The sequence below is a fragment of the Podarcis raffonei genome, chromosome Z (genome assembly GCF_027172205.1).
Source record: "Podarcis raffonei isolate rPodRaf1 chromosome Z, rPodRaf1.pri, whole genome shotgun sequence".
In the NCBI taxonomy this organism is placed as follows: domain Eukaryota; kingdom Metazoa; phylum Chordata; class Lepidosauria; order Squamata; family Lacertidae; genus Podarcis; species Podarcis raffonei.
The window spans coordinates 19,858,968-19,872,575 of record NC_070621.1 but is presented as its reverse complement, the minus strand read 5'-3'; the positions used below and the strand labels follow the sequence as shown (position 1 = coordinate 19,872,575).

Sequence of the window (13,608 nt, the reverse complement as noted above, 5' to 3'; positions counted from 1 at the left end):
TTAGCTGCGATTCCTGCATTGCAGGGGGTTAGACTAAATGATCCTTGGGGTCACTTCCAACTCTACAGTTCTATGATTCTATGTCTTAATCTCTGCGTTTGGCACAGCTGTACCCTGCACTGAAGGCAACAGCCTGAACAAACAAGCTACTCCTAGTTGAGCCCCGTTCATGTTCGGGCAAACGCCATTCTTTCCTCCTCTGTTTTTACAACACATATTATAATATATATTTGGAGCAGTGATGTGATCTGGCAGCATAAATTCAGTTGATGCCTTAATTACCACCTCTGAAGGATGTAATCTGCGTTTTTTAATGCGCTACAAGGAACGGCCGTGTTTGGGAAGAAAAGGTGTTGTTAAGTCAGTTGTTGTCAACAGCCTCAGGAGTGATTTGGCTACCCGGCGCACCACGGGCAGAAGCTTAATGGACACAATCCACTGCCCTAGGGCATGTTTATGTTGCCTTCTGTTGGTGCTGGCAAAGCAGCACCCCACCCCATGGTCCAATGGAGTGGGAAATGAATTGATATATACATGGATAGATAGCTTCAGAAGGCAGTAAAAAGAAAGCATTAAAACAATGTTCGAGGGCGGACAATATTGTAAAAAAGAGAAAGCCTAGAACAGCTTTAGCAGTCTGTCCTGCCAGGCAAAGAGCTCATGAATGAACTCTGATTCCCACTGCTGTTAAGGGCGGAGCTCCCTGCCTGGTGATATGGATACCTGGCATCAGGCCTGTGCAAAGTTTGTCTGAGTCCTGGAGCAGGCCGCCCCTCCCACCCCCCACACAGGCCTGCCTGGCATCTAAAGAAAGATGTATGTGTACATGTGTGCTTGATTTTTTAAAAAAATTGTCCACATGAAAAGGATCTGGGGGTCAACAGTGTGATGCAGCAACAGAAAAGGCCAATGTGATTCTAGGCTGCAACAACAGAAGTTGAGTGTCCCATCAAGGGAAGTCATAATATTGCTTTATTGGTTAGGCTCCACTTGGAGTCCTGGGCCCAGTTCTGGACTCCAGTTTAAGAAGGATATTGACAAGCTGGAAGGTGAGCAGAGGAGGACAAGAGGATGGATCTGGAAACCAAGCCTTGAGAACAATGGTGGAGGGAGTTGTTGTTGCTAACATTTGTAGCAACAACAACTCTGTAGATCTATCTGTAGATCTCAGGGTGGTTCACAACATACAGTTACAATATAAAACCCCCCACTGAAAATAGGAACAACAAAACCAATAATCCCCGTTCCCATGACACATTTAAAAGGGCATTGTATGTCAATCAGCCAAAGGCCTGGTTGAAGAGGAACCTGGCGCTTAAAGGTGTATAATGAAGGCACCAGCCGAACCTCCCCAGGGAGAGCATTTCACAAACAGGGAACCACTGCAGAAAAGGCCCACTTTGATGTTACCAACGTTCGGACCTCTTGTGGAGAATGCGCACAAAGGAGGGCCTCAGAGGATGATCTCGGTGTGCTGCTCAGCTAAGAAAACAAAGTCCAGAGTTTGGCCTGTCACATGCGTTGGGCCAGTGACATGTTGGGACAGCCCCATGGGCATCACGCCAGCCATGAAGTCCTGAGCCATCCCAGAGCCAGTCACCTTAGCATGGATGTTGAAGTGCCCCAGAACCAGAAGTCTGGAAGTCCTCAACACTGCCTTTGAGACCAGCTCTGTCAGTTCAGGCAGGGAGACTGGGCAGCAAGTTGGGCAGTAAAGCATCCCTAATCTGTTCCAATTGCCCAATGCCAGGAACACATATTCTAGATCCAGCCCCCCCCCCAAAAAATGGGACAGAGAGCCTGGAGAGAGAGGGAATTTCTATAACAATTCTGCCCCCCCCATCGTCTGCCCTGGTGCTGCACTGAGTACCCAGGTGGGCACAACTGGGTGAGACAGACTTCATCCTGCTCACCCACCTAGGCCTCAGTGATACAGACCAGATCAGCCTCCTCCACAATGAGATCAAGGATGAGGGAGGTCTTACTCCAAGCTGACCTGACATTCAGCAACAGCAGCCGTTTAGCCTGGAGGAGACTGAGAGGTGCTGTGAGAGGGCCCCAAGAGGACTAGAATTTTATGTGTAGGAGAAGGACCAGCATCTACACAGCATGCAGAAGGTTCCAGGCTCAATCCCTGCTGGCAGCATCTCCTGGTAGGGCTGGGATAGAAAACCTTGCTTGAAACCCTGGAGAGGAGCTGCTGCCAGTCATTGTAAACATCACTGAGTTAGATGGGTCTACGGTCTTGACTTGGGAGCAGGTAGCTTTCTGTGTTCCTAATAGCTTTATACTTTGTGCTGCAGGGTTTTTTTTTATGGGGGCGGGTTAAAAAAATCTGCCAGGTGTTTTATTCCATAAGAGTTCTCCATGAAGCTGGTCTGTGTTTGGGTGACCTCAGGCTATGGTTTCCAAAGAGTTCCTGTTTTGTTTGTCCACCATCTCATAATATTAACAGATCAGGTGCTCCATAGAGGACTCTTGCTTGTCATTGCAAGGCTGTTCCTTTTGTTCTTTTCTGGTAACAAAGACTTGACCCGCTTGCTAGTAGGTGTGAGTCAGCCTTTATGTTACTCCCCTCCACACCCTGAATTGAAAATGTCCCTAAACTTTGCTAGTTGCAGGACATCTGAGACTCTGGTTGGCCACTGTGAGAAGAGGTTATGGGACTGGCTGGGCCAATGGCCTGATCCAGGAGGCTCTTCTAATGTTATTCTGCTCTTGTACTCAGATACTGCTTGAGTGTTTCCCACTGGGGCATCTGACTGGCCACTTTGAGAACAGGAGGCTGGGCTAGATGGGTTACCAACCTGATGCAGCAGGTGGTTCTTATCTTCTGATGTTCATAACATGCGACTGGTTAATTTGAATTGATTTATTATATTTCTGTGCCGCTTTTCATTCAAATGAATTCCAAAGCGGCTTACAAACAATAACAATGACATAATACTGTAGCCTAAATACAGCCTAAACCATAAAGAATAATTAACAATCAGTGGAAACAATTACAGTCTGTAAAACACTGTTAGCAAAGTAACAATTAAAAAAAAAAAGTTAAACATCACAATTGAAGCAAAAGTCATATGACTAACAAATCAATACAGCATTTATAATCTATAAAACAATATTAACAACATCAGTAAAGTAGCCACCAAAAATGAACTTGTTAAGTTCGTTCATACACACACACACACACACACACACACACACACACACTCCACACCCCCTTGACTCATAATCCGTCACTCTGTTCAGCTTCTTAAAACACACACACACACACACACACACACACACACACACACTGCTTGGGGCAGCAACTTCCTTCTGAAGGTTCCTTCCTTGGGCTGGAGGTAGGGCAGCACAGGTGGCAAACAGAGTCTTTCTCCCCTCACAGTTCTTCCTCTGGAATCAGCTCCCTTAAGAAGACTCCTGGGTAATGCAGGTGGAAAGAGCCATTGCCTGCTCTCCCCTCACCACTGTGCTTGGCCAGTTGTGATAACAGGATGCTGAATTATGTGGGTCACTGGCCTGATCAATAAGGTTCTTCTTACGTTCTAAGGCTAACTTATTTTTATTGTTTTATACAATGTTCTGTAGACAGGAGGGGAAGAGGGCTCTTGTGCTCAGATCCTCCTTGCTGACTTCCCACAGACACCTGGTTGGCCACTGACAACTGGATGCTGGACTAGATGGGCCACTGGCCAATCCAGCAGGTTCTTCTTATCTTCATGCTGATCTTCCAAAGCAGCATTGTCTGGTCCTGATGTTGACGCTGGTGGGACCCATCTCACTGCAGAGCAGAAACCACAATTTCAGGGGCAGGGAGGTTTGCTACTCAGGGGCTCCCCTGGGGTGCATCGACTGTGTCTCTCGGGAAGAGATCTGGGTTCTCTTATTGCAAATCTTCCGAGAGTCCAGTGAAAGTGTTTCCCCTGGCAACTTCTTCATTCCACTGGGATGGTGGAGTTGTGATTGCTGCCCATTGCAAACAGCTATCACACCACTTACTCGTCAAAGTTTTCTGGGTGTAATTGCTTCCTTGTGTATGATTGCTACCCTGCCACAATAATAATGCTGCAACAACCATCCAATCTGTTCTCTGTTATGTAAAGTGAAAGACAAATTCTGGATCATGGTGACCTTGAAAGCTGCTATTCTTTTGTTACTTATTACAGCATAAGGTTGCACATTACCATTGAACTTTTTTAGCTATTATAATATCAGCAGTTATGAGGATAAACACTGTTTCTTGGTCATTCTCTGGAATAACATATTTTAGATAACAAAGCAGAAATGTTTTAGGTTACATGGGTATACGATATCCTAACATATTAGAGGTGTTAGCCTGAACAGATTTCTAGAATATTGACTTTCTTTTAGAGAAAAGCTGTTTCTCCACCTGTAAAGTCCCTTGGGTATTGCAACTCAAGGCAGGTGTAGGATGAGAAGTAAAATCTGGGGTGTAGTGACCTCCCTTAGGGGATCCCACATTCCTCGGCATTGAGGTATCCTTGCCTTTTTGAAACTTTATACCGGCCTCAGCACCTGGGTAATGAGTTTACAGCCTACGATGCACTAAATTCTAATCTGTGCTGTTTCAAAGAATGTGTCTGCCAAAGAATCCAGAGTGCTCTGATATATATATATACGATTATGAGATGCTCATCAGATTTGCAGGTGTCATCAAATTCATGGAGGAGAGTGGTATCAAGGGCTAGTAGCCACAGTGGCTATGCTCTGCCTCTACAGTCTGAGGCAACAGTGCTTCTCAGTGCCAGATACTGGAAAATGCACAAGGGGAGAGGGCTCTTGTGCTCAAGTCCTGCTTGCTGGCTTCCCATAGGCATCTGGTTGGCCCCTGTGAGATCAGGGACTAGACTACATGGGGCAACTTTGGCCTGATTCAGCAGGGTCATGTTCTTATAAGAACATAAGCAACACCCAGAGGCCCACAGGTCCCCCACATTGTCAGACAATGCAGAATACCTCCAGGCCTGTCTTTGGATGGACACATTCGTGTTTTCTATTTTGATTAGCAAACTAGTTAAAGATGTATTAATTTCAATATGGGTAAATATCAGGTTCTCTACTTAGGCAGGAATAACCAGACACACACATAGGATTGAGGACGCCTGGCTTGACAATGTGAAAAGGATCTGGGGGGGTCTTAGGAAACACCAAGCTTAATGTGAGCCAATGGTGTGATGCAGCAGCAAAAAAGGCTATTATGCAATTCTAGACTGAATCAGCAGAAGCTGAGTGTCCAGATAAAGGGAAGTGATAGTACTGCTCTATTTAGCCTTGGGCAGAGTCTGCCCGGCACCCCAGTTTATGGTGGATATTGATAAACTGGAAGGTGGGCAGGGGAGGGTGACCAAGATGATGAAGAGCCTGGAAACAGGAGGGAGAGATGGCCACCAACTATATAGCTTTAGAAGAGGATTAGACGAGAAGAGGGCTGTTTAGGGCTGCTATCACAATGACTATGTCTCCACAGTCTGAGGCAGCCAGAATTCTGAATACCATTTGCTAGAAACAGCTGGAGGGGAGAATGCTTTTGTGCTTGAATCCCGCTTATGGATTTTCCATTGGAGCATCAGAACTACCCCTGTGAGGACAGGATACAGGACCTGTTGGCCCATTGGCCTCATCCAGCATGGCTCTTCTTACATTCATATAAAGATGGCCATAGGCAGTGTTTACTGTGTGGCATTGTCCCTTTTGCCAGCTGCTTTTTTATGTGTGTTTCAGCCCCAAAGGTGGAACTTATGACCCCTTGTCTTCCAGGTGGCATTGCTGAAGTTCTTCTCCCCTGAAGAAAGGCCTTTTTTCGGGGAAGGAAGCCGCCGTGTCCGGAGGAATAAGCGGAGCAAGAACAGCGAAGGATCAGAGGGTGAGAGAGAATCTTTACCTTTTCTGTTTTAATGTTGCATTTCAACACACTTCACAGCCAGCAGTCAGGCATTGCAGGGGGTTGGGTTCCCTTACAACTCTATGAGCCACTATACGTCAGCTCTTTTCTCTTTCCCTAAACAGGGAGATGTCCTAAGATCATGTGCTCCATCCCACCTGCCTTTGACCCAGCCATCAGCTGAGGCCAGGCACCTCTCTCTGAAAGCTGCTCCTTAGGGAAGGAATGCAAGAGCCCTTAGGGCACAGCCTCTGATTATTGCCTTTCAGAATTCACAGCATTCATCTTTTTGTGGGCTTCAGCTTAAGCTCTTAAGTGTGCATCAGAACACATAAAAGAAGATCCTTCTTCACACAGTGCATAGTTAAACTATGGAACTCACTCCCACAGGAAGCTATGATGGCCACCAATCTAGATGGCTTTCAGGTGGTGGTCTCTCCTTTGTTGGAGGTTCTGGCAAGAAACTCAAGACAGCTCTGTGAGATCCTCCCAGAGTCCACCAAGCAAGGTGGAGAGCTTCTAAGCTCTTTCCACACCTGGAGAACCCTGCGCAAAAAGAGCTCCTAAGCTTTCTGCACACTTAATTTGTGCTATTTCAACTGGCTGTCCATCAAACACGTAAAGTTGAAATCATGCAAACTAAAAGGTGCTCAAGTTGCAAGCAACCTGCAGCTCATAGTTCATAGGCGGGGTGAAGCATGCTTAACGGGATCCTTCTTTTCGGCTTGCGTTAAAGGCTGCACCACAACTATCTATCGCGCACGGTTCTGCCTTCCCCTGCAGGCGTTGAGGTGGGAATCCAAACAGAGCTCTGTCTGTTACGCAGCTGACAGATATTGCCACAGTTCTAACATATGCAGACTCATGTGTTTCAACAAAATACCCAGAGGGCTCTTGGCTAGAATTAAGAGTTTATTTTTATATACCACAGCACTCTTTTTTTTAAAAAAAAAACCCTCAATGCCACACTATTAAAATTCAACAATCCAAGCTGCAGTTCAACAGCTGTGTTTCTGTTCCATTTTCTAACACTTAATGCAGAACACTTAAGAACATAAGAATAGTCTGCTGGATCAGGCCAGTGGCTCATCTAGTCCAGCAACCTGTTCTCACAGTAGCCAGCCAGATTCCCGTTGTGGGAAACCAGCAAGCGGAAGAGCCTTGTGGATCAGGCCAATGCCCCTCATAGCTAGTAGCACTCTCCTCCATGAATTTGTCTAATCCTCTTTTCAAGCCATCCAATTTAGTGCCATCACTTCCTCATGCAGGAGGATGTTCCATAGTTTAACTAAAGAAGTCCTTCATTTTATCTGTCCTGAATCTCCAAACATTCAAGCTCTAGTGTTACGAGAGAGGGGGAAGCTGGACAGATATGGGAAGATCCCTCCCTGCAGATATATTCTAAGAACGGAAAGCAATCTGCATCAAAAAGGTCAGTTTTAGCCTCTTCCCCAGACCACCCTATATCTGTGTCTGGTCAAGCCTTCTGATGAAGCGATGTCCCAGACGTTATCAGAACGTACTTCACATGGTAAAGCACCATGAAATTTCCAATAAAGGGCAATAAATAACCTGGTGTCCACTAGTAACTAGACTGGATTTCTGTTTGTGATCGAGGGGTTGGCACCATTCTCTAAAGAGAGAAGAGCCAAAAAAGGGCAGAATTAGTGCTGTTACAGGCACCACATAGCCCATCCCACATTTGTTTAGTCTGCCAGCGCCTAGACTTTGGAACTCCCTGCCTATTGACACCAGGTAGGTACATTCACTGTATTGTTTTTGGTGCCTGCTAAAAACATTCTTGTTTAGACAAGCCTGTCCAGATGTTCATGAAGTTGAGATGTATTCTAATCTTGTTTTTAGCAGGGAAAGAGAAATGCTATTGGGTGACAGAAGGGAGAAATGTTCTGCACCCCTACTTTGCCTTTGTCTTCACCCAAACGAAAGCAGTGCCCAACCAGGTGATAACAGAGTAAATGATGTAAGGAGAAACAACAGTGACCTTACTGTGAGTGTCTGCTATAGAGGGAGTGGATGGGCCATTGACCTGATCCATTGGGCTCTACTTAGGTTTTCATGTTCTTTGTCCAGAGGCTATCCCAGAGTGTTTCATAGATGCGGTTTTGAAATTTGTCAAAACCAGTGCTGTTTCAAAAGGCTAAGCCCAGCATCTTGATTCAAAAAGGGGCGCCCAGCCATCTCCAGACATAGATGGTAATCTGCGCCAAGGGACTGCGCCAAGCAGAGCAGCAATTCTCTGCAAGATACCGTGGAAGAATGAACACGTAATTAAGGAAGAAAATATGTGACATTAATTCGACATTGCAGGGAAAACAGATTTATAGGAAGGGAAGATTTTTCTTCATGTCTCAGACTTTTTAAAAAAGACTTCTGGCTACTTCTAGCATAGTTGAACACTGGCTGGGATGACTAATCCTTCTGTCAGCAGGTTTTTTGCTTCATATTTTGTTTGTGGCTCACAGGTGAAGAGAGAACTGGAGAAATAAACCTCTATCCTTGCAAGCTGCAACCTGCTGCAAAAGGGCAGGAGATTTTCAGGGTTTGCAGTCGTGCTGAGAGTCAGTAGAGCAATGACTGGTGCTGGAACTGAGGTTCAGGAATGGTTCCCTGGGACAATCCCAGTAGGGTTGGCAGCATGGCCAGTGGACAGTATCATAATGCTATTATACAAATCTATGGTGTGACTGCATTTGGAATATACTGTCATCCGTACTGGTCACTGACCCTCAAAAGGGATACTGTAGAGTTGGAAAAGAAAAGGGCAGATCAAATGAGCAGGGGGGGTGGAATGATTCCCCCACGAAGAAAGTTTGCAGCATTTGGGATTTTTTAGTTAAGAAAAGGCAATCAGGAGTTGTCATGATGGAAGTTTATAAAATTATGCATGGCATGGAGAAAGTGGAGAGAGAGAAATCTTTCCTCCCTCCTAACAATAGGGATAGCCAGTGAAGGTTGTAAGATTCAGGGCAGATAAAAGAAAGGACTTCTATTTGATAAATAGTTGTTAAGCTGTGGAACTTGATCCCATAGGAGGCTGTGATGGTTACCAACTTGGATGGCTTTAAAAGAGGATCAGACAAATTCATGGAGGAGGAGAGAGCTATTGATGGCTACTAACCACTATAACTATGCTCTGCCTTAAAGGCCAGAGGCAGCAATGCTTCTGAATACCAGTTGCTGGAAATCACAGAAGCGGTTAGGACTGTTGTGCTCAATTGTGCTTGCTGTCTTCCCACAGGCATCTGACTGGCTACTGTGAGAATACGATGCTATATTAGATAGACCATTAACCTGATCCAGCAGATTCTTCTTATGTTCTTATAGGAGTTGTCATTCAGCAATGTCCAGAGGCCCAGAGTTTCCCCACACTGACCTCAGACACTTCAATCTTTTTTGTTTTGATTAGCAAACTGGTTTCAATATAGGTAAATATCAGGTTCTCCACTTGGGTAGAAATAACTAGATGCACACATACAGGATGGGAGACACCTGGCTTGACAACATCTGAAGGCCCTGATCCAGTAGGTGCTGAGGTGGATTGCACCCTGTGCCTTGCAGAGTCAGGCCCAGGCTGCCACTGGGCCCAGCACTGGTGGCAGCAACAAGCAGCTCTAGCTCTCCCATTGCCACCCTAGCACTGCACTTACCTGACCTGGGGGTTCTGGATCATGAGCTTCACCTGTCAAAACGGGAGCCTCAGTAATCACCCTCTCCTGCTGGAAACAAACCAGGACTGCTCCAAGAAAATGCACATGGTAAAAAGGAGTGCTAAGCCCTGGTGGGCTGTCCCCTTACCCTCTTGTGATTGGCTAAGCAGATAGCCAGTCAATCAGGATTTTAAAAAAATGACACCCCCCCACACTTCTCACTTCACTCTGTGGTGCCTTAGCCTCATGCTGTGGCCTCCCAGTTGTGCAATTTTCACCTGTCTCCCCCCCCCCCCCGGAATATCCTGGGTTCCTCCAGGGGGCCATATGGCCCTTGGTTGGGAAACACTGGGCTAGACGACCCTAGAGTTCCTTCCAACTCAACAGTTCTATGAATCTGTAGTCCTCATTCACATCACTCCTTATTCACTGCAGGGTTTTGTGCATTCATGTTATTTCCTGAGCAAATCCAAGAAGTGCTTAATCTGCAGAATATGAAAACGTAAGGACAAGAACATAAGCTGGATCAGGCCAATAGCCCATGTAGTCCAGCATCCTGTCCTCACAGAAGCCAACCAAATGCCCCAAAAGGAAACCTGAAAGCAGGATCCAAGCACAACAACTCTCTCCTCTTGTTGTTTCCAGCAGCTGCAATTCAGAAGCATTGCATGCAATGGGTTTTTCATCTTCTAAGAACACTGACACATATTTCCTGGTCTATCTTCCTCTGTGCCACTCCTTTGTGATCCTCAAGACCGTGAAGTTTTTTCTTATTTTACTGGTGGATGAATGAAGATCAGCTTCGTGTTCAGCCTTCTGATTTTGCAGCTCCTTTTTCCGTTATGAGCCTGATCTTGATGTCTTAACTCCCCAGCCCTGAGCTCAAGCGGTTGCAATTGCACAATTGCCTTCCTCCTGCCAAGACACTTTTGCTGACAAGTTTGGGCTGAATTGGACAAGTATTTGAGTAATTTTGTAATTAGTTGCATGTCTGAGGTTTTCCTAACCTTTTTTATTTTTTAAGTTGACATTTCTTCATGTTTTGGAGAACTGACAAGGTTCTCTCGGTCTATATGCATTAAAGGATGAGGCTGTCTCTTTCCAACAAATCTCAGCTGCTTTTCCAGAATTTGGGCCTTGAACACGCTTATTTTTAAAAATTTGTTTCATAAAAACTTTATACCTCTTAACTGTAAAACAACCTCATGGTAGTTTACAAAAAAAAAACAACAACAACAACCCAGGAAAGGAGTTACAAGACTTTAAAACATACAAAAGTTAAAATATTAAAACAGATCAAAACTCACATCAACTTTCGAAGAATCTGGGCAGGCTTAATGAAACAAGAATGTCTCTCGTAGGCACCAAAAAAGGAACAGTGAAGGCACCTACTTGATATCAGTAGGTAGGTAAAGGGTAAAGGGACCCCTGACCATTAGGTTCAGACATGACCGACTCTGGGGTTGCGGCACGCATCTCGCTTTATTGGCCAAGGGAGCTTGCGTACAGCTTCCGGGTCATGTGCCAGCATGACTAAGCCGCTTCTGGCGAACCAGAGCAGCGCACGGAAACGCCGTTTACCTTCCCGCCAGAGTGGTACCTATTTATCTACTTGCACTTTGATGTGCTTTCGAACTGCTAGGTTGGCAGGAGCAGGGACTGAGCAACGGGAGCTCACCCTATTGTGGGGATTCGAACTGCCGACCTTCCGATCGGCAAGTCCTAGGCTCTGTGGTTTAACCCACAGTGCCACCCGCGTCCCCTTAATATCAGTGGGTAGGGAGTGCCAAAGCGCAAGTGCTGCAACACCAAATGATTTGAGTTCTTGCAAATTTGGAACAGGGATTTTGTGGCACCTGTAACAGTGCTTCTTCCACTGATTGAAGTGGTTGTGTGGGTATTTATAGGGTAAGGCAAAATCTCACAGGTAAACTGGTCCCAGGTTGGAAAGCACATCCTGTTCGGTGCCACAGCTTGGCTTTTTCCTGAAACTGTTTGTGCAAATCTTGGGAGAGAGTTTATCCTCTAAAATTCATTGTCATTATTGTTATTCATAGAATTGTAGAGTTGGAAGGGACCCCCAGGGGTCATGTAGTCCAGCTGCATACAAGGCAGGGATAGCAGCGAAAGAATCCCAGTTAACACTGAGCTAGATGAACCCCGAATAAAGAGTGGGTTGAATTCTACATAAAGCAACTTCCCAGCTTCCTTGTGGCTCTTCCCACTGAATTCTATAGCCTCTCCTTATTGTGAGTGGCACAGTAAGACAAAATATGCTCAGAGTTAGACCCTGAGTTTACTTCTTTAGTTCATTTATGTGCCCCCACCCTGCCCCATATATATAGTTACATGCCTCCCTGACCTCCAAGCCATGAGAGACTCCAGAGGTTCCAGCAATTACCCAGGTTGAGTTTCGTTGGGACGAAGGTCAGCAGAGACAGTGGTGTCTTTAAGATATGTGGTTTTATCTGCACATATAGACAACCTGACCATAGATTGAAAGGGCTCACACTTCCTCTTCCAGTAAACATGACCCCACACCCAACACCAGTGTTGCAGCTACCACAGTTTCCCAAGTGATAGGAGACTCTGGGCTGGGGTTCCCAGGCTTGCCCAGGCTTGGTTTATTGTAAGGAAGGTCAGTGGAGACTTCAGGACACTGTATATGTTTTTATTTACACGTATATCCAAGGTGATCATAGGATGGCAGGGCCAAAAGCCTACAAAGGTATTATTCTCTCCATCTTGCATTATCAGCTGTTTCCCCCCCCCCCTCTCCGCCCTGGGAATGTTTCCAAGAGAGACGAGGCCTTCATGAGCTGGAGGCTACAGCTAATTCTCTGAAGTATGAGAAGAGGTTTGACTTATGTCTTCTGTGCCACAGGTTCTCTTATTACACAACACACACCAAAAAACTGTATCTGTGGGACACACATTATCAGCTGTCTCGTTCTGCTGCTCCTGAATTAGAGTTGTAGAGAGCTGTAAAGGACTCCAGGGGTCATCTACATCCTACATTGGAGGTTTTTGAGCAGCGGTTGGATGGCCATCTGTAGGAGATTCTTTATTTCTGATTCCTGTATGGGGGGGCCTAGATGACCCTTGGGGTACCTCCACACCTTACAGTTCTATGATCCTATGACTTCCTGGAACCAGAAGAGAGTCTCTTCTCAGTTTTTTTGTCTGTTAGGGAGATGAGGAGAGAGAGCTGGTCTTACTCCACTCTAAAAAGAATGTGATCATAATGCTTGGCCACCTTCCTAAGGAAACCCAGGCAAATGATTTTAACATTGCAATGAATTTGTTCCCAGCTAAGAAGGGTGCCAATTCTTGCAATAAAGTCATAGAATGAAGGGGAAAGGGGGAGAATCTGAGTTTAATTAGGAACTTAAATTCTTCTTCTTTTTAATTGCTCTGATTATATAACAAACTTGGTTCTTTGTGAGGGTGCGGCCCATTGAAGAACATAAGAGTCTGGCTACTGGATGAGGCCAGTGGCCCATCTAGTCCAGCATCCTGTTCTCATAGTGACTGACCAGATGCTGCCATGGGAAAACCTCAGGCAGGATTTGAACACAAAAGCAGCCTTCTCCCTTCCTGGGGATTCCAGCAACTGGTATTCATACTCATTGGCATTGTAGCTAATAATCATTCGTAGCCCCCTGCTCCTCCAAGAATATGTGCACGCCCCGTTTAAAGCCATCCCAAGTGGATGACCATCACTGACTTCTAGGGGAATGAGTTCCAAGTTTAACGCTGCACTGTGTGAAGGACTTACTTTTCTCTGTCCTGAATCTGCCTCTCCTTCCGTTTGTTCCCCTTTTATGTTAAGGGCTTTAAAATAATATCCCAGGACATTAATGTAGCCCGTGAAATATGATTTCAATATTTGGGATGCTATGAAATTGGCTTCCAGTGGGGTAGTGGACAGGTGTAACAAGGGCCTTGGAAAGTGTTCAGTTTCGTCAAAGTCTGGCAGGATCTTTCTGCTCTCTCATCATGGTCACCTAGAATCTATTCACCTCTTCAAAA

The 13,608-nt window shown here is 45.6% G+C and overlaps 1 protein-coding gene across 1 annotated transcript in view; it reads left to right on the top strand.

The window, feature by feature from the left end:
• Positions 1-13,608, top strand: part of EDA (ectodysplasin A) — a 52,409-nt gene that overhangs the window by 23,589 nt on the left and 15,212 nt on the right. Inside the window, exon 2 of the mRNA XM_053374187.1 lies at positions 5,785-5,890. Within this exon, the coding sequence (XP_053230162.1) occupies positions 5,785-5,890 (106 nt within the window). The remainder of the gene's footprint in view (positions 1-5,784; positions 5,891-13,608) is intronic.